This window comes from Hemitrygon akajei, chromosome 23 (assembly GCF_048418815.1).
Source record: "Hemitrygon akajei chromosome 23, sHemAka1.3, whole genome shotgun sequence".
NCBI classification, from domain to species: domain Eukaryota; kingdom Metazoa; phylum Chordata; class Chondrichthyes; order Myliobatiformes; family Dasyatidae; genus Hemitrygon; species Hemitrygon akajei.
In genome coordinates this window covers 66,081,466-66,103,495 of record NC_133146.1, presented here as the reverse complement: position 1 = coordinate 66,103,495, position 22,030 = coordinate 66,081,466, and the positions used below count along the sequence as shown (strand labels likewise).

The following is a 22,030-nucleotide window of genomic DNA, read 5'->3' as shown; positions in this document are numbered from 1 at the left end:
AACAAACTGTTGTAGTGATGTACTACATGCAGAGCTAGAGACAACGTCACAGTCGGTAAGTCGTTTTGAGACTAGTTTATTCAAACTTCGCGGCGCTGGTTTTTAATCCCTAGTTCCGCCCTCTTTAGGTGGAAATGACGTCAGAGGTTCATTACCAAAGTCTCTCCCCGCGTGTGGGCTATTTGTGAGCCGGTTCGCCTGCGCAGAAAGTGGGTCGCCACATAACCCTCCCCCACCCCCCCAGAACCGGCGATACACCCCCCAATGTCCACAGTCTGGATCAGTCTCTGTTTGGCCGTCTGCCTGTGTGCCGCGGTGTCTGAAACTCGACCGGCTGCGCCAAGTCCACATGGGCTGGTTTGAGTCGGTCCACCGTGAAAACCTCTTTCCCCCCGATGTCCAGAACGTACGTGGACCTGTTGTTCTTGAGCACCTTGAACGGCCCCTCGTACGGCCACTGTAGCGGTGCCCGGTGTGTGCCCCTTCGTACAAACACAAACTTACAGTTCTGCAGGTCTTTGGGTATGTAGGTCGGGGTCTGTCAGTGCTGTGAAGTCGGTACGGGGGCCAGGTTGCTGAGCCTTTCGTGTAGTCTGTCCAGGACTGCTGCGGGTTCTTCCTCTTGCCCCCATGGGGCTGGTATGAACTCTCCTGGGACGACCAGGGATGTGCTGTACATCAACTCGGCCGACGAGGCGTGCAGATCCTCTTTGGGCGCTGTGCGAAGTCCAAGCAGGACCCAGGGAAGCTCGTCCACCCAGTTAGGTCCTCTCAGGCAGACCATGAGAGCCGACTTCAAGTGACGATGGAAGCGTTCCACTAGTCCGTTCGACTGTGGGTGGTAGGCAATTGTGTGGTATAGCTGCATTCCCAACAAGCTTGCCACAGCCGACCACAGGCTGGAGGTGAACTGGGCGCCTCTGTTGGAGGTAATGTGGGCCGTTACCCCGAAGTGTGCTACCCAGGTTGCAATCAACACTCGGGCGCAGGAATCGGCAGAGGTGTAGGTGAGCGGGACCGCCTCTGGCCATCTCGTGAACTGGCCTACCATAGTTAGGAGGTACCGCGCTCCTCGTGACACTGGTAGGGGGCCCACGATATCCACATGAATGTGGGTGAACCTCCGGTGGGTGGGTTCGAACTGCTGCGGCGGGGCTTTAGTGTGCCACTGCACTTTGGCTGTTTGGCACTGCATGCACGTTCTGGCCCATTCGCTGACCTGTTTACGAAGTCTGTGCCACGCGAACTTACTGGAGACCAGCTGGACGGTTGTCCTGATAGATGGGTACACCAAACCGTGTATGGAGTTGAAAACTCGCCGCCACCAGGCTGCCGGAATGATGGGGCGAGGTTGGCCGGTAGCCATGTTGCACATGAGGGTCCTCTCACCTGGGCCTATGAGGAAGTCTTGCAGCTGCAAACTCAAGACTGCGGTCCTGTAGCTGGGCATCTCGTCGTCTGCCTGCTGCGCCTCCGCCAGTGCTGTATAGTCCACCCCCAGGGACAGGGCCTGGATAGCTGGTCTGGAGAGTGCGTCCGCCACAACTTTGTCCTTTCCCGAGACATGCTGGATGTCCGTCGTGTACTTGGAGATGTAGGACAGATGTCGCTGCTGGCGAGCCGACCAGGGATCGGACACCTTCGTGAACGCGAAGGCCAACAGTTTGTGGTCCGTGAACGCGGTGAACGGCCTGCCTTCTAAGAAGTACCTGAAATGCCGGATTGCCAGATACAGTGCCAACAGCTCCCAGTCGAAGGCACTGTACTTGAGTTCGGGTGGTCGTAGGTGCTTGCTGAAGAACGCCAGGGGTTGCCAGCGCCCCTCGATGAGTTGCTCCAGCACCCCACCGACTGCTGTGTCAGATGCGTCTACTGTGAGGGCGGTCGGAACGTCCGTTCTGGGGTGCACCAGCATCGCGGCATCTGCCAAGGCTTCCTTGGCTTTAACGGAAGCAGCCGCGGCCTCATCGTCCCAAGTAATGTCCTTGCCTTTACCTGACATCAGGGTGTACAAAGGGTGCATGATACGGACTGCTGAGGGGAGGAAACGGTGGTAGAAGTTCACTATACCAACGAACTCCTGCAGGCCTTTGACTGTGTTGGGCCAGGCAAAGTGGCGAATGGGGTCTACCTTAGCGGGCAGAGGTGTTGCCCCGTCTTTGGTAACCCTGTGGCCCAGGAAGTCGATGGTGTCGAGACCAAACTGGCATTTGACCAGATTGATCGTGAGGCCGAAATCACTCAGGCGGGAGTACAGCTGGCGGAGGTGGGACAGATGCTCCTGACGACTGCGGTTGGCTATGAGGATGTCGTCCAAATAGATGAACGCAAAGTCCAGGTTGCGGCCCACCGCATCCATTAGCCGCTGGAACGTCAGTGCGGCGTTCTTCAAGCCAAACGGCATTTGGAGGAATTCGAACAGGCTGAACGGGGTTATGAGTGCTGTTTTGGGGATGTCTTCAGGGTGTACCAGAATTTGATGGTATCCCCGGACGAGGTCTACCTTAGAAAAGATTCTTGCCCCGTGCAGGTTTGCTGCAAAGTCCTGTATGTGTGGCACGGGGTAGCGGTCTGGAGTTGTAGCCTCGTTCAGTCTGCGGTTGTCGCCACATGGTCTCCAGCCCCCGGCTGCTTCGGGCACCATGTGCAGAGGGGAGGCCCATAGGCTGTCGGACCTCCGTACGATCCCCAATTCCTCCATCCTCTTGAACTCCTCCTTCGCCAGGCAGAACTTTTCTGGGGGGAGCCTTCGTGCACAGGCGTGGAGGGGTGTTCCCTGGGTCGGGATGTGGTGCTGTGCTCCGTGTCTGGGCATGGCTGCTGTGAACTGTGGTGCCAGAATCATTGGAAAGCCCGCCAGAATTCTGGTGAATTCATTGTTCAACAGTGTGATGGAGTCCAGGTGTGGGGCCGGCAACTTGGCTTCACCCAGGGAGAACGTCTGGAAAGTCTCGGCATGTACCAGTCTTTTCCCTTGCAAGTCGACCAGCAGGCTGTGAGCTCGCAAGAAGTCCGCCCCCAGGAGTGGTTGGGCCACGGCGGCCAGCGTGAAGTCCCACGTGAACTGGCTGGCGCCGAACTGCAGCTGCACTGTGCGGGTGCCGTAGGTCCGTATCGTGCTGCCGTTTGCGGCCCTCAGGGTGGGTCCTGGCTTCCTGTTGCTGGTGTCATACCTCGTTGGGGGTAAGACGTTGATTTCTGCTCCGGTGTTGACCAAGAAGCGGTGCCCTGACTGTTTGTCCCAGACGTATAAGAGGCTGTCCTGTTGGCCAGCCGCAATAGCCATTAGCGGCAGTTGGCCCTGGCCCTGGCCCTGACCCTTGCAGGGCGGGCGACAACAGTGGGCTTCTGTGCCCCACCACTGGTGGTAGAAACACCACTGTTCACTGTCCTCCTCACTCCTGCCTCTGTCTTGTGTGTGCCCCCCCCGCTGGGCTTGGTCTCGTCTGCTGTTGGGCGCGTGGCTTGGTAATCTGACCAACGGACGCCATGCTCTCCCTCTTGGTTTTCCACAGCACGTCTGCCTGGGCTGCCACTTTCCGGGGGTCACTGAAATCTGCGTGAGAGGCCAAAGTTCCCAATGAGCAGCGCTTTGAATGCTTCATATTTGTCTTCTTCCGGGGGCGACTGTATGAAATCCACAACTTGGGCAGCTGTCTCCTGGTCAAGGGAGCTCACCACGTAATAGTAATGCCTGGAATCAGAAGATATCTGCCGAATCTGGAACTGGGCTTCTGCTTGGCTAAACCACACGCGTGGTCGCAGCGTCCAGAAAGTCGGCAGTTTTAGCGAAACTGCATGAACAAGTGAAGAGTCGGTCATCTTTGTTCCAAATCCTGTTTGGACTGTCGGGGTCACCAATGTAGTGATGTACTACATACAGAGCTAGAGACAATGACACGCAGTCGGTAAGTCGTTTTGAGACTAGTTTATTCAAACTTTGTGGCGCTGGCTTTTAATCCCTAGCGCCTGCCCTCTCCGGGTGGAAATGACGTCAGAGGTGCATTACCAAAGTCTCACCCCGCGCGTGGGCTATTTATGAGCCGGTTCGCCTGCGCAGAAAGTGGGTCGCTACACTGTAAGGTTTCTATTGTTGTACTTTCATACTTGTGCTGAATGTGCATCTGAAGGAATTCTCCCTCTTGAGGTAGACAGATAGCACTGCAGGTAATCTTTAATATCAGCAAAACTGTACTTAACAGCAGCTTAAGAACAATGGAATGAACAACAGGATTTTGATCAACTGCTGCACCAAATGGTGAAAGATTACTGGTAAAGTACTGATCTTTCTGTGAGTCATTGGATTGCCCTGACTTTTGAATAACTAGTAGAGACAACAGATCACCAACCACTTCTTTTGTTGGTGGCAAGTCATCTTTGAAGCAGACCATGGAAACTCCCTATGCTCAGAGGTCAACTTTTCATGATTTATATGGAAATCTGTATTAAAACAAACAAGTTTATTGACATATGTTACTCAGAGGACCCCAGCCCCCCAAAAGACTTGAGTTATAATAATTATTATTGTTATTATGTTACTTTCTTATATTTCATATTATTAAGTTAATAATTACATAGTAGGTGGGTGTTTGTATCTTAAGGGTACACATACAGTATTTGTTTAGCGTAAAATAAAGTTGATACACTTTTTAAATAAAAGGGGAGGAGTGTACCATATAGCCTACTGTATAATATGGGGCTAGTTTATGTCGTAGTACCACGTTATTGAGCATGCGCTATTGGGCATGTATTGATCTGTATATGTGTTCTGTTCAGTTTCAATTAGTAAAGAACCCTGTTAACGTAGCTCCTGTCTCTGGCGTTTTTATTAATGATATTGTTGTGTAAATGGCCACATACACAACAGAGTAGATCAACTGGCTCCAAATTTCTTTATATATTTGATTTTTGAAGAGCATTTTGGGTAGTGATTAGAGGCATCAGTTAACGTTAACTGCAGGCCAGCAGAGCCAGCTACTCTCTAACTTCTGTTAAGGCTATTACGGACAAGGCACTGCCACCTCCAGTTTAAATTCCTATGTGGAATATTGTGGATGATCAAATACCCAAACCCAGCACAGCCCCCACTTGTCCCATTTAGCTTGTCTCAATGCGGTGGTCCTAAGGACCCAGCGGACCTCAGGAGCCGCCGCCCGCAGTGTTTCTCTTCCATTGACGGGAAGCGATCGCGATTGAAAATAAAGTGGAAATAATAAAGCGTTTGGAAAGAGGTGAAACGCCATTAGTCATTGGAAAAGCATTAGGCTACAGTCGGTCAACGATTGGAACAATTTTAAAGGATAACGGATAAAGTGAGAATAATGGAGCATGTGAAAGGCGCTGCCCCGATGAAAGCTACAATTAGTACTAAGCAGTGCAGTGGTTTAATTATTGGAATGCATATGTTTCTTAAGTGTTTTATATGCATAGAAAAGTAAAATATATACTATTTACTAAGACAAATGTTTGACTAATTGACACTAAATAATACCAGAAGTACTTGTTCTGACTTCCGTACAAATCCGACTTAAAGACGGACTCAGGAACGGAACTCGTATGTAACCTGGGAACTGCTTGTAAAAGGGTTAACACGGTCATTTAAACAATAGCAACCTGTTTTTCTGAAAGAAACTGCTGACGATCAACAGATGTGCTAAGCCATGCTGAGCCATATTTCTTCCTGGAGTTAGTGTTTCTCTTTCAATATTTTTATTAGTTTCTGCATAAAAGAATACAGAGTACAAAAAGATGTGTATCATAAGTCAAAAGAAAAAAAAAGTACCAAATACATGTATTAAACATACAGTTACAATCACAAAACCCTGTATTCATAAAAATTAAATTAAATTGTAATATTGAAATATAATAATTTTGTTATACAGAAAAAAAATCCAAACCTACTACCAAAGTCAGAGCTGTATTTCAAGAACCTTGTTTCTTTGTGCAGTCATGCACATAGATTAGGATCAGCTCCAACCTGTCCTGTGTACGTGGCCATTATATCTGTTCTGTAATTTGTCTCTCGGTACTGTCAAGCACATAGATAAGTCTGTCTCCAGCTTGGTATGTGTGGGGGTATCTGAGCAACTATATCCCTTCTGTAAGGGGAACTGTTAGTTGTTGGACCGAACAGAAACAGTCACAGACTGTTCCTGTGTGAGCAACTTACTGAAGTGCGCTGGAAGCTTTGAATAAAGAGTTTGTACTTATTCGGTCTCTGAGTGACTCATCCAGATTCGACTTCCATGTGGCCATATCAGCTCCAATGAAAAATGTTTGACCTGAGATGTTATCTCTTTTTCCACAAATGATGCATGAGTATTTCCTATAATTGTGTTTGTTTTTTCTGAAAACCAAAGATGTGAGAAAACCAGCTAATCGTTTAAATAAAAGCCTATTTAAAACTTGATGTAATTTCTGCACATCTTCAGAAGTTTACCATTGCAATTTCTTGGATAGTATTGCATTGTGTAGACTCAGTGGCCAGTCTTTACATTCATTGTTCCATGCCTGGATAATTGTAATTACACCTTATCTAAATTGTCACATCTAGTGAGGAAAGTGATGTATGAGATATCATACTGAGTTTATAACGGTGATAGCAATACAATCCGGACGTTTCGCTTATTTCTAGTATTCCTTTGTTTAAAACATCTCTTAAATAGACAAGAAGTACCCCAGGCTACCGTGGGAGGTGAGGGAGGAGTTTGCTGAGCCTCTGGCAATGATCTTTGCATCACCAATAGGGACAGGGAAGGTTCTGGAGGATTGGAGGGTTGCAGATGTTGTTCCCTTATTCAAGAAAGGGAATAGAAATAGCACAGGAAATTATAGACCAGTGAGTCTATCTTACTTCAACATTGGTAAGTTGATACAAAAGATCCTGAGAGGCAGGATTATGAACATTTGGAGAGGCATAATATGATTAGGAATAGTCAACACAGTGTTGTTAAAGGCAGGTCGTGCCTTAGGAGCCTGATTAAATTTTTTGAGGATGTGACTAAACATGTTGATGAAGGTAGAGCAGTAGATGTAGTGTATATGGATTTCATCGAGGCATTTAATAAGGAACCCCATGCAAGACTTATTGAGAAAGTAAGGAGGCATGGGATCCAAGGGGACCTTTCTTTGTGGATCCAGAACTGGCTTGCCCACAGAAGGCAAAGAGTGGTTCTAGACGGGTTATTTTCTGCATGGAGGTTGGTGACCAGTGGTGTACCTGAGGGATCTGTTCTGGGACCCTTACTCTTCATGAGTTTTATAAATGACCTGGATGAGGAAGTGGAAGAATGGGTTATTAAATTTGCTGAGGACACAAAGGTTGGAGGTGTTGTGGATAGTGTGGAGGGCTGTCAGTGGTTACAGCAGGACATCGATAGGATGCAAAACTGGGGTGATAAGTGGAAGAATGGAGTTCAGCCCAGGTAAGTGTGAGGTGGTTCATTTTGGTAGGTCAAATATAATGACAGTATATAGTATTAATGATAAGACTCTTGGCAGTGTGGAAGATCAGAGGGATCTTGGGGTCTGAGTCCATAGGATGCTCAAAGATGCTACGCAGGTTGACTCTGTGCTTAAGAAGGCATATGGTGCATTGGCCTTCATCAACCATCGAACTGAGTTTAAGAGCGGAGAGGTAATGTTACAGCTATATAGGACCCTGGTCAGACCCCACTTGGAGTACTGTGCTCAGTTCTGGTGACCTCACTATAGAAAGGGTGCAGAGGAGATTTACAAAGATGTTGTCTGGATTGGGGAGCATGCCTTACGAGAATAGGCTGAGTGAACTCGGCCTTTTCTCCTTGGAGCAGTGGAGGACGAGAGGTGACCTGATAGAGGTATATAAGATGATGAGAGGCATTGATTGTGTGGATAGTGAGAGGCTTTTTCCCAGGGATGAAATGGCTATCACGAGAGAGCACAGTTTTGAGGTGCTTGGAAGTAGTTACAGAGGAGATGTCAGGAGTAAGTTTTTTTTTGCAGAGAGTAGTAAGTGCGTTGAATGGGCTGCCAGTAATGGTGGTGGAGAAAGATACGATAAGGTCTTTGAAGAGACTCCAGAATAGGTACAAGGAGCTTAGAAAAATAGAGGGCTATGGGTAACCCTAAGTAATTTCTAAAGTAAGTACGTTGCAGAGAGTAGTGAGTGCGTTGAATGGGCTGCCGGTAATGGTGGTGGAGAAAGATACGATAAGGTCTTTGAAGAGACTCCAGAATAGGTACCCTTTGGCCCACAATGTTCGGCACAGCATTGTGGGCCGAAGGGTCTGTATTGCTGTATTGTGCTGTAATTTTTCCATGTTTCTATGAAATGGCAGAGCAGACTCGATAGGCCAAGTTGCCTAATTTTGCTCCTATATTTTATGGTCTTGTGGCCTAATAGAGATGAGGAATTCTTTTAGCCAAGAGGTGGTGAATCTATGGAATTGATAGCTGGGGACAGCTGTAGAGGCCAAGTGATTGGATAGGTTCTTAGTAAGGATGTCAAATGTTATGGGAAGAAGGCAAGAGAGTGGGGTTGAAAAGGAAAATAAATCAACCATGATGGAATGGTGGGGCATGTTTTGCTGTCTCTGTGTTTTATGGGTTAATTTCTTTGAAAAGTAATATTTGTAATAAATAACAGAAGTAGCAGTGTCTGATCACTGATTGTACAAAAGTGTTTCTTTCAACTCACCACTTGTAACTCTCTCTGGACAGTGATGTCAATTCTTGGCATCAATGATACTCTAGTTATTTGGCCATTGCAATGAGTTGAATTTATAAATGTGATGATAATAACTATATTGAAAAGTTTTCTGTGAGAAAGTTATACTGTAAAATCAAAGCTTTTCCTGGATCTGATTGTAAACAATTCTACTGAAATTTATTCACAACTCCAGATTAGTGATCACAAAACATTAGGACAAATTTCCAAAACATCAATATCTCTAACTTGCTCTATTTTATATTCAAGGAAGATTGTAGAAGACGGCCTTTTTGATTCTAAAATAGAACAATTTTATTCAAGACAATAAACATTGCTACTGTTAATCTTTTTCACAGGGAGAATTGGCTTAATGTAATGTTAAGAAGCATTTTGTGTTAACAAATGTTATGAATACAAAGAAAAATGCTTTGTATGTGGTGATCCTGCCGCAGGACTGAAAGTGGAAAGGGAAGATAGGCAGTATCAAGAGAAGGGGAGGGGTGAGAAAGGGATAGTAGGTGGAGTGAGGAGCAATGACAGATGGAGCCACATTGGTGGAGAGGAAGGTGAAGGTGCAGACAGAGACTGGTGGGCAATGAGCTGGATCAGAAATGCTAAAAGTGCTTCCAATCTGATAAGATGACAATAGGAAACAAGAGAAAATTTGCAGATGCTGGAAATCCAAACAACACTCACAATTCTGGAGGAATTCAGCAGGCAGGCAGCATCTAGGAAAAGAGTACAGTCGATGTTTCAGGCCAAAACCCTTTTGGTAGGACCGAAATGTCGACTGTACTCTTTTCCTAGATGCTGCCTGGCCTGCTGAGTTCCTCCATCATTTTGTGTGTGTTGCAAAGTGCAATAGGAGCCATTAAGGGTGAGATAAATGGAAAAGGGAGCCAAATGGGGGAGGGGATCCAGTGGGTCAAATGTGTGGTAAAGATACTGGGAACCAAGAAGGGAAACAATAATGGCTGATTGGTGAGGGGAAGGGAGGTATGGAAAAGGGAATAGAAAGAGTCAAAAGGGAGTATAGGAAATAGGGTTGCTGAAATTGGTAAATGCTGTGTTCACATCGTTGTACTGTAGATCACTCAGCTAGGTCAATATGGGAATGGGAACTGTTTCCACTACCTTCTCTTGTATCTGTAGGTATGTGTGTTTTTAGATCTCCTTGCAGGTATTTTCTGATTTATACTAAAATACTATGTGAAAGTGATTGCAAGTGACTAAGTGATTCCATTTTTGACAAAGGAAACATCTTTATCATTTCCCAGTGAAATGCAATGATTTAATGATAGAGTGCTTTGGAGCTAGTTGATAACATGTACATTAATAAGGAGAACTGCCACAGCAGTGAGAAGATAGATTCAGACTACTGATAATGCTCAAAATCTCAGCAGGTGCAATGGTATTCCTTTAACAGTGCCTCATGCCTGTAATACTTAATGGATCTGGCAAATGAATGGATTACTCCTGAGCAACTCCTTGTCCATCAGTTTCATGGATCATTGCTAATTGTCCAATTGGAATCCAGTTCAGAATGTAATACAGTCAGGACAATGTTACTAAGTTTTACAGGTGTCCCCCGTTTTTTGAACGTTCGCTTTACGACAACTCGCTGTTACGAAAGACCTACATTAGTACCTGTTTTCGCTAACCGAAGAGGAATTTCGCTTTTACGAAAAAAAGACGTCTGCTTTATACGTGTATTTACCCTGAGAAAGACTACAATGACTGTGAAACCTTGTGCAGGCAGTTGTTTGCGCATGCGTGTTTGTGCGTACGTATGCGTGTACGTGCCAATTTTTTTTTCTCCAAATTGATTTTGGCTCGCTGTCTTCCTGATTTTGATAAGTGAAACTACACCGTACATACAATATTTCTACTTTATATAGGGTGTATATTTATCATATCATTCCAGCTTTTACTATATATTTGTGTTATTAGGTTTTATGTGTTATTTGGTTTGATTTGGTAGGTTTATTTTGGGTCTGGGAATGCTCAAAAATTTTTCCCATATAAATTAATGCTAATTGCTCTTCGCTTTACGACATTTTGGTTTACAAACGGTTTCATAGGAACGCTCTACCTTTGAATTGGGGGGGAGACCTGCACTGGAATTTACCACAAGACTATTACATCAATTCTTTGTCTATGTGAACAATCAGGTACAGGTGCTCTCCAGCTCCATGTTTATCAATCCTTGTTAGCTTCGTTCTTCTCCCATCACTAATTACTTTTACTCAGTTCTCGTTGTAATGGCAGGTTAAGATTTCTACTGCCATGCTGTAGGTATTTCATTTTAGCAGTTTTCTGCAAAGGCAATGTGTCCTGCTGGTAAAATGTTTTGGTTTTTGGCTAAAGATGAGAAGCCCTGCATGTTCAACTTAGAAATGTGGTGTCAGCTAATGAGGATGGTGGGATCTGGAGAAAGTGCGGTCGAAAGAGTTTGTGATGGGCAGTAGTCCAGTTGGGGGTCCTTTGGTGGGAGCTGTGGTGTGGGACAGGAGGGGAGATGCTGTTTAAAGTAGAGTCCCTGTTGCAAGCAGTGGGGGGGGGGGTGTGTGTGTGTTAATAAAGTCAAGCTCTTTAATGGAAAAAAGATGTAAACAAGGTTGAAAGAGTACAGAAGAAAATCAAGGATGTTGCCGTGTCTGGAGGACCTGATAAGGAAAGATTGAATAGGTTAGGACTTTATTCCTTGGAAATTAGAAGATTGAGAGGAAACTTGATCGAGGTATACAAAATTATGAGGGCTATAAATAGGGTAAATGCAAGCAGGCTTTTCCATGAGATTGGGAACTCTGGAAACTTCGCTCAAACGGTTGTAACAGTATGGAATGAGCTGCCAGCACAAGTGGTGCATACGAGCTTGATTTCAACATTTAAGAGAAGTTTGGATAAGTACGTGGATGATGAGGGTATGGAGGGCTATGGTCCTGCTGCAGGTCGATGGGAATAGATAGCCTAAATGGTTAGTCATGGACTAGATGAGTCAAAGAGCCTGTTTCTGTGCTGTACTTCTCTAGGACTCTATGAAATTTAATTTATGGATTTAAGTCACATTATCTGTAGAACTTTTTGCCTTGGACATCTGTGGAGGTAAAGTCTTTATATTTAAGGCTGAGGTTAATAGATTCTTGATTGGTCAGGGCATGAAGGCATACAGGAGGTAGTAGGAGACTGGGGATGAGTGGAAATTTGAATCAGGCACGATGAAATGGTGGAGCAGATCGATTGGCCTAATGACCCAATTCTGCTCCTATATCTTGTGGTCTTAAAAAACAGTAAGAAAAGAATTGTGCATTACATTGTTAACAAAAATAAAATTGGGTAATCTCTATTCAAATATTGTTGTTTTCAGTGCAAAGACATTTTTGCCTCCTTTGTGTCAGTGATTTTTTTCCCCCCAGTGTAAAGCTGAGGAATCTTAGCAAGACAGAATTCCACTGAATTAAGGTGGAGTGGCTACATGTTGGTGGTTCCCACAACCAGCATAATTTGACTGTACATTTGTCTAAGTGTGGGCTATTCTGTGAAGCCAGCATCTGCTTTTGCACTGAGGAGTTTTCAAACACTTCAACAGTTATATGGCTCGCATTTCCCACTGGTGCTTTCCCATTGAGGATGCTGAATTGGAGTTGGCACTTGGAATTGAAATGATTGTATTTTGCCATACTTGGGTGGAATAATATTTTTAAAAAAAGATGAGAATTTCTGGGGGAGGGTAAAGGTACAAAATACTGACAGTTCACAAAACAATTACCGTAGATTCCGGATTTTAAGCCGCTACTTTTTTCCCACATTTTGAACAGCTTTGAACTCTGCGGCCTTTAATACGGAGCGGCTAATACATGATTTTTTTCATGCCGCCAAAAACATTTTGCCTCGTAACAGTAGACCAATAAAATTGATGAGTAGTTCACAGAGGTCCAATGAAATTGTACGATAAATCAAGCGCACTTTCACAATTAAATTATTGTAAATCAGTCATTTGTACTCACCCTCATCAACATGGAAAACACTCGAAGAAAAGCATTGTGCTGCCTTTATGGCAGTTATTTAGTTTATAATATTTTCGCTTAGTAATTCATTTTCTAGTTAAAGTTAGAACTGTTTTAACTATATTTGTTTTCTGTACTACATCGCGGGATGCTATGACGTCACACCCGGTTTTGCCGCGTCTTGTGGGAAAAATGCCGTTTGCGATAAACGGGACCACGGGGGGGAGCGGCGGAGCGGCTTTGGATCTGAGCGAACGCTGCTTTTAAGTTAAAGGCGATCAATAACTTTTCCTGGTAGGCTGCAGTATATATATTTTTTACCAGTCGTTAGGAGATATTGGAATGTTGTTCAGTAAAAAAGTATACGCAACGTATATTTAAAAGTAGCCGCGTTACAGGCACGGTTCGAAAAAAAGCATTTGCAATATGTATTTGTTTATGTTACCATATGGATTTAATTAAAAGTTAAAAAATCCTCACGTGTAATATCTTTCTGTGTAAATATCTCATATTACAACGTGGGACACCTGCGGCCGAAAATCCGGTGCGGCCTAAAATCCGGTGCGGCCTGTACAAGTAAAAAATTGATTTTATTTCTAAAATTAGAGCCAGCGGCTTTTAATCAGGTGCGCTCTGTAGTCCGGAATCTACGGTAGATACTCTTCTTGATAAACTTCTGAACTGTGATCAATTGCAACTTGTAATTCCTCTTTTAAGGATGAAATTTTGAACTGACTAAATGATCGGCACTTGTGCGATCACCTGGGGAACTCACTGTGGATGGGAGTGGAGCAGAGAGTGCAGCAATGGCCAGGGCAACCATTGCTGTGGGTGGCTGCATCAATTCCTGGTGGCAGAACATAAACCCATGGTCGGTTCCATTACTCCATGCCGATTTAAAGCTTCGAGCAAGATTAAAATCAAGGATGAGAGCAGAAAAAGAATAGGTGTTTAGTGCTGCCTGCCTTTATTTGACCAGTCTCCCCCTATTCTCGCTGCTGCCATTGGGCAGAAGATGCAGGAGTGTTGTGTCCCATACCGTCAGGCTCAGGAGCAGAGTTGTCCTACAGCCATTGGGCTCCTGGATGGGCTTCACTGGCCTCAGCACTGTACAGGCTTCATAGCTGTGGACTCACTTTTGGGGACACTGCAGTTCATGTTCCATGTGCTTTCTTTCACCCATTGGGTGTTTTATGATCTTTGTTGTGTGCGTGTGTTTTTTTAAATGGGTTCTGTAGTGTTTCTTTGTTTTGTGGCAGCCTGCAAGAAGACAAATCTCTACTGTGTACATACTTTGATAATAAATGTACTCTGAATTTACCTAGCTGGCTTTTGAATGTTGCTAATGTGCCCACCTTGACCATAATTTCTGACAGCTCCTTTCCAAGTGCACACTGTTGTTATGGGGAATGTAGGTTCAAGGTTTCAGTAAGTGGGGCAGAAGCCACTAATTATGAGTAAGCACATTAACCATTTGTTTACAGACAAATATTAGAACATTTGACCAAACTTTTATGTCAAATAAATGCTCATCAAAGCCACCCTAAGTATTGAAAACTATGACGATAAGCATTCAGTAACTCTCCAAAAGGGCTGCAGGGTGAGAGACCCTATCTCTACAGCGCTGGGGTGGGAAGGTGTCACCCCACCCTCCCAACCCTGCTGTCACTGAAGGTCCACTGGTATCCTTTGCAGAGCCTTCGGCAAGAGATATAGGGAATCCTGAACAGAATATGGAGGAATTCTAGGAGAACAAAGGAGTCCTTATCAGAAGAAGGCTTGAAGAATGACCCACCTCCCTCTACAGCCTCCTGCCCTCTCTTCCCCGGCAGTGCTCCTTCATGTGGCATAGAGGGTGAGAATGGGTACTCCATTTACGTGTTCCTTCAGGACCTCAACTATGAATAATGGCAAAAGTACTTTCTTAAAAGTCACACAGCCCGCCACCCCTGAGCCGCTTGTCTAATCTGTGAACCCAACTGTAAGGACCCTCCCTCATGTACTCCAAGCCTTCCAGTAATCAAATAGCTGCATTTACAGTACGCCCGACTGCTGGTCCCATTAAAGATAGCATCAGCTTCAAGTAAGGAGCTACAGCTGTAACCAAATGCACAATCTTGGTATGGGTTAGTTCAGAATCTTCTGGCCAACTATCACTATCAATGTATAACCTTGTAATTAGAGCCCACTGGCAAAGGGCTTTGGTCCATTCCTCCACTATGCTACACTCTGCCAGGAGTTTTATATTCCACACAAGGAGGGAAGGGTACATGATCCTGAGCACCAATCCCATAATGATTCATTACCTTTTTGGGAAACGAGTACTGTCCTTATGGCATTACTGATCGCATTTTGGGACAGCTGACACTCCCCCTCCTTAAAATGCCTATTTCTATTAGACAGGCTCACTCCAGTACCCCACTCATCCCATACCCACTAAAACCATGTGACAAGAGGCTCTCCTGGCTTCTCTCTGTGCCTCTCCCCTAATCCTACCAACTTCTTACCAGAGAACTCCCTGATCTCTGTTGTCACAGAGGGGCCCATTGCACTACTTCCCACATGTTTCTGATTCTCTTCCTCCTCTCCTTCCTGGGAGGGAGAGGTCATGGGCCAATACAGGTGTTCCCCTTCCCCCCCCCCCCCCTTTTACAAAGGTAGAGCGTTCCTCTGAAACCTTTCTTAAGCGGAAATGGCATAAAGCGAAGAACCATTAATTTATATGGGAAAAATTTTTGTAAAAGTAAAATCCCAGTCTACACAGCCTCTTGTAACTCTGGCTGCCAAAACGGGCAACATCCTGGTAAATCTCATATGTACTCTTTCTAGTTTAACAATGTCTTTCCTTATAATGGGGTAACCAAAATGTACTCATTGCTCGTGCAGCCTTGTCAACATATTATATGATTCACCATGTCTACACCTATACTGAATGCTCTGACTGATGAAGGCCAGCATACCAAGTGCCTTCTTTACCACTTATCTGCCTGTTACATCGCTTCCAGTGAACTCTGCATTTGCACTTCCTCTGATTCATAACATTCCCTGGAGCAGTATCGGTCACTGCACAAGTCCTACCTGGTTTGATCTTCCATAATAGCAATACCTCAATTATCTGGATTGAAAGTAATTTGCCAATCCTAAACTCACTTATCTTCTGATAAAGATCTTTAATTTTTCATAACCTTCCACACTATCTGAAACACCATCAATTGCAAATCAAACAAATAGAACATACAGTATAATGCAGCAATACAGGGTTTGTATATTAATGTACTTATATTAATTTACTTAGACATGCATGATACTTTAACACTGTCCTAAATACTTTTTGCAGGTCAGCTGTCCAGATGCTTACATTGAGAGGTTTAATGCAGCACTCAGCCAGTACATGGGAGCTCTACAGAGCATTGTGCCTCTGTTCATTTACATGGTGAGTATCTGTGCACCTAGACTGTTGTCATTAAATAGGGTGGAGCAGACTGTTTTTCTATTTATAAATCTAGCAAAATGCTTTCTCTACCTATTCATATACTTGGTTAATCAAAAGGATATTACTCTTCTAAGTGAATCTATTACAGACTCCAGAACTCTCCAGCCATGAATTTAATTCTGCATGAATTACTTTTGGGCCACCTAGGCGCAACTTGAGTAGCAGCAGTACTCTCAATAGATACGAATGAATATTCCCATTTCAGCCTGATACAGCTGAAAAGCACAACTGCTTCCAAGGTCAGTACAGTCAACAAAGATGCCTTAATGTGTTTAAATGAACTATCACTGCTTAAACCCAATGGAAGCAACACCGATGTGGTTGGAAATGCCTACGGAGGAAAGCTCGGGGGAAGTACAGGTGTAAATCAGGATTACAAATATGTTTAAAGAAACGGGGTTTTAAACTCCCTATACTATCTTTCTTGCTGGTGAACGTGCAGTCTCTAGTGAATAAAATCGATGATCTCAGAGCCAGGGTGCTGAATCAGAGGGATATTAGGACCGCGTGTGTCCTTTGTTTACCCCTTTTGTACAGGATGCAGTGATTCAGATCGACGGGTTTACTACAGCGTCAGTATAGATCTATAGAGTCTTTCAAAAGCAGAGTTGGAGGAGTATGCCTCATGATCAACTCTTCTTGGTGCACAAATATATCAGTGCTGTCCCAATTCTGCTTGCCAGACCTGGAATATCTAGCAGTAAAGTGCCGTCCTTTATACCTACCACAGGAGTTCTGTGCGATCATTTTGGTAGCAGTTTACATTCCACCTCAGGTCCATGTCAAGCAGGCTTTAGATGATCTGTGTAATGGGATCAACATGCACGAAACAGAGCACCCTAACGCCTTCACAATCGTTTTGGGAGATTTTAACCAGGCTAGTCTGAAAAAATCACTAAGCAACTATGATCAACAGATCACTTGCAATACTAGAGGAAACAACACACTGGACCATTGCTACATCACCATCAAGAATACCTACCATGCTATTCCACGCCCTCATTTCAGGAAGTCTGATCACTGAACTGTACTTCTACTCCCTGAGTATAGGCAGAGACTGAAGACTAGCACCAGCAATGAGGACCAAGAAGGTATTGCCAAGGGAAGCATAGGAGCGCCTACAGGACTGCTTTGACTGTATTCAGGGATTCATCTTCGAGCATGGATTAGTATGCTGCAGTTGTTACCAACTTCATTTAAATCTGTGTTGGTGAGTATGTGCCCACGAAGACTTACTGTACATTCCCAAACCAAAAGCTGTGGATTAACCAGGAGGTACAGGTAGTCCCCGAGTTATGAATGTTCAACTTATGAACAACACGAACTGAGGAAGGAGAACGCCGTCTGCCATTTTAAGTTGGATCATGATGCCGTCCGCCATTTTAAGTCGGATCATGACGCCATCCACCATTCTAAGTTGTTGCCATTGTAACTGTGTTGAGTGTGTAACTTTGTATTTGACTTGTATTTTTCTTAGCAAGATTCACCCTGACCCCCCCCTCCCTTTTCTGGTCAGCTGGTGGCGCAGTGAGATCAGCGCCGGGCTTGAGAACAGAGGTTCCCGAGTTTGATCCAGTGACAGACCGCTCCCCATCCATGCTGGGTTGATGTTGAGCTCGCAACTCGATATTTAAAAAAAAACACACTGCCACCTCCAGTTTAAATGCGGAATATTGTGGAGGATCAAATACCCAAACCCAACATAGCCCCCATTTGTCTCATTTAACCTGACTCAGTGCAGTGGACTTTAGGACCTGGGGAATTCAGTGCAGGGGTCCTTAGGACCAGGTGGAGCGCGGGACCCACCGCCCACAGTGTTTCTCCATTGACGGGAAACGATCTCGATTGAAAATAAAGTGGAAATAATAAAGCGTTTGGAAAGAGGTGAAACGTCATTGGAAAAGCGTTAGGCTACAGTTGGTCAATGATTGGAACAATTTTAAAGGATAAAGTGAGAATAATGGAGCATGTGAAAGGCCCTACCCTGATGAAAGCTACAATTATTACTAAGCAATGTAGTGGTTTAATTATTGGAATACTTATGTTTCTTAAGTGTTTTATATGCAAAGAAAGGTAAAATATATGCTATATACTAAGACAAACGTTTGACTAACTGACGCTAAATAATATCGGATGTACTTGTTCCGACTTGCATACAAATCCAACTTAAAGATGGACTCAGGAACGGAACTCGTACGTAACCCGGGGACTGCCTGTAAATTGTCTGCTCAAGGCAAGATCTGTGGTATTCAAGTCTGGCAACCCAAGCTTGTACCAGAAAACCGGGTATTATTTGCAGAGGACAATTTCGAATGAGATTGGAGGTGACATCTCCAACGGCAACTCTGGCAGGGTCTGCAAGGTCTTACTACTTACAAAGCAAAACCCAATAGTATGAATGGCAGTGATGTTTCACTACCAGATGAACTCAACGCCTTCTATTCACACTTTGAAAGGGAGAACACAACTACAGCTGTGCAGATCTCTGCTGCACCTGATGACCCTATGATCTCCACCTCAGAGGCCAATGTTAGACTGTCTTTAAAGAGAGTGAACCCTCGCAGGGTGGAAGATCTCAATGGAGTACCTGGTAAGGTTCTGAAAACCTGTGCCAACCAACTAGCTGGAGTATTCAAGGACATTTTTAACCTCTCACTGCTATGGGCGGAAGTTCCCACTTCAAAAAGGCAACAATTATACCAGTTCCTAAGAAAAATAATGTGGGCTGCTTTAATGACTATCGCCCAGTAGCACTCACAACGACAGTGATGAAATGCTTTGAGAGGTTAGTCATAATTAGACTGAACTCCTGCATCAGCAAGGACCTGAACCCATTGCAATTTGCCTATTGCCACAATAGATCAATGTCAGACGTAATCCCAATGGCTCTCCACGTGGCTTTAGACCATCTGGACAACACAAACACCTATCTCAGGATGCTGTTATTAGACTATACCTCAGCATTTAATACCATCATTCTCACAATCCTGATTGAGAAGTTGCAGAACCTGGGCCTCTGTACCTCCCTCTGCAATTGGATTCTCAACTTCTTAACCAGAAAGCCCCAGTCTGTGCAGATTGGTGATAACATATCCTCCTCGCTAATGATCAACACTGGCGCACCTCGGGTGTGTGCTTAGCCCACTGCTCTACTCTCTGTATACAGATGACTGTGTGGCTAGGCATAGCTCAAATACCATCTATAAATTTGCTGACGATGCAACCATTGTTGGTAGAATCTCAGGTGGTGACGAGAGGGCGTACCGGAGTGAGATATGCCAACTAGTGGAGTGGTGCCACAAAAACAATCTGGCACTCAATGTCAGTAAGGCGAAAGAGCTGATTGTGGATTTCAGGAAGGGTAAGACGAAGGAACACATACAAATCCTCCTAGAGGGATCAGAAGTGGAGAGAGTGAGCAGCTTCAAGTTCCTGGGTGTCAAGACCTTGGAGGATCTAACCTGGTCCCAGCATATCGATGTTGTCATAAAGAAGGCAAGACAGCAACTATACTTTATTAGGAGTTTGAAGAGATTTGGTATGTCAACAATTACACTCAAAATCTTCTATAGTTGTACCGTGGAGAGCATTCTGACAGGCTGCATCACTGTCTGGTAAGGAGGGGCTACTGCACAGGAGTGAAAGAAGCTGCAAAAGCTTGTAAATCAAGTCAGCTCCATCTTGGCACTAACCTACAAAGTACCCAGGACATCTTTAGGGAACAGTATCTCAGAAAGGCCATGACCATTATTAAGGACCTCCAGCACCCAGGGCAAGCACTTTTCTCACTGTTACCATCAGATAAGAGATACAGAAGCATGAAGGCACATGCTCAGCGTTTCAGGAACAGCTTCTTCCCCTCTGCCATCTGATTTTTAAATGGACATTGAAGCTTTGGACACTAACTCACTTTTTTTTATTAATGTACAGTATTTCTGTATTTGCACATTTTTAATCTATTCAATATACGTAATTGATTTACTTATTTTTACTCTCTGCTAGATTATGTATTGCATTGAACTACTGTTGCTAAGCTAACAAATTTCACGTCACATGCCGGTGATAATAAACTTGATTCTGATTCTGAATGGCTTGGATTTGTCTGTTTGTCTTGCAGCTCAGTGGGAAATATTAGATCATAAGACATAGGAGCAGAATTGGGCCATTTGGCCCATCAAGTCTGCTCTGCCATTCCCTCATGGCTGATTATTTTTTTACCTCTCCTCAGTCCCACTTCCGGACCTTCTCCCCATAACCTTTGATGTCATGGCCATTTAAGAATTTACTAATCTCTGACGTAAATACACCCAATGACCTTGCCTTGATAGCTACCTTTGGTAACAAATTCTGCCAATTCACCACCCTCTGGCTAAAGAAATTTCTCCACATCTCTGTTTTAAATGGCTGACCTTCTATCCTGAGACTGTACCCTCTTGTCCTAGACTCCCCCACCATTGGAAGCATTCTTTCCACAACTACTCACTCTAGGGCTTTCGACATTCAAAAGGTTTCAATGAGGACCCCCCCCCACCATCCTTCTAAATTTCAGCACGTACAGACCCAGACCCATCAAACGTTCCTCATAAGATAACCCTTTCATTTCTGGAATCATCCTTGTGAACCCCCTCTGAAACCCCTCCAAAGCCAGCACATCTTTTCTAAGATGAGGAGCCTAAAACTGTTCACAGTACTCAAGGTGAGGCTTCACCAGTGCCTTATAAAGCCTTAGCATCACATCCCTGCTCTTGTATTCTAGACCTCTTGAAATGAACGTTAACATTGCATTTGCTTTCCTCACCACTGACTCAACCTTTAAGTTAACCTTCAGGGTGTTTTCCACAAGGGCTCCCAAGTCCCTTTGCTTCTCAGTATTTTGGATTTCCTCTCTGTATAGAAAATAGTCTGCACATTAATTTCTACTACAAAAGTGCATGACCATGCATTTTCCCACATTGTATTTCATTTGCCACTTTCTTGCCCCTTCTCTTAATCTAAGTCCTTCTGTAGCCTTCCTGTTTCCTCAACACTACCTACCTTCCACCAAGCTTCGTATCATCTGCAAACTTGGCATCAAAGCCATCTATTCCATCATCTAAATCATTGAAATACAGCATAAAAAGAAATGATGTGAATACTGACCACTGTGGAACACCACTTGTCAGTGGCTGCCAACCAAAAGGGATCCTTTTATTCCCACTTGCTGCCTTCTACCAATCAGCCAATGCTCTAACCTTTGTGTCATCAGCAAATTTACTAACCCATCCCTCCGCTTTTTCATCCAGGTTATTTATAAAAATCATGAAGAGTAGAGGTCCCAGAACAGATCCCTGAGGCACACCACTGGTCACCGACCTCCTTGCCTTCTGTGGGCAAGCCAGTACTGGATCCACAAAGCCATGTCCCCTTAGATCCCATGTCTCCTTACTTTCTGATTAAGCCTTACATGGGGTACCTTGTCAAATGCCTTCCTGAAATCCATATACACTACATTTACCGCTCTACCTTCATCAATGTGTTTAGTCACATCCTCAAAAATTCAGTCAGGCTCGTAAGGCATGACCTGCCTTTCACAAAGCCATGCTGACTATTCTTAATCATATTATACCTCTCCAAATGTTCATAAATCCTGCCTCACAGGATCTTCTCCATCAACTTGCCAGTCAGTTCTTTCATCTTACTGAGGTTGAGTGCAAGGTTGTTGCTGTGACACCACTCCACTAGTTGGCATATCTCACTCCTGTACGCCCTCTAGTCACCATCTGAGATTCTACCAACAGTGTAGAACAGAGGGATCTGGGAGTACAGATACATAATTCCCTAAAAGTGGCGTCACAAGTAGAT

General features: G+C 44.5%; 1 protein-coding gene across 2 annotated transcripts in view; it reads left to right on the top strand.

Annotated features, from left to right (window-relative positions):
• Positions 1–22,030, top strand: part of cacul1 (CDK2 associated cullin domain 1) — a 200,462-nt gene that overhangs the window by 73,380 nt on the left and 105,052 nt on the right. For both annotated transcript variants that reach the window (XM_073027866.1, XM_073027865.1), the window contains exon 4: positions 16,034–16,129. In XM_073027866.1, coding sequence (XP_072883967.1) covers positions 16,034–16,129 — 96 coding nt within the window. The remainder of the gene's footprint in view (positions 1–16,033; positions 16,130–22,030) is intronic.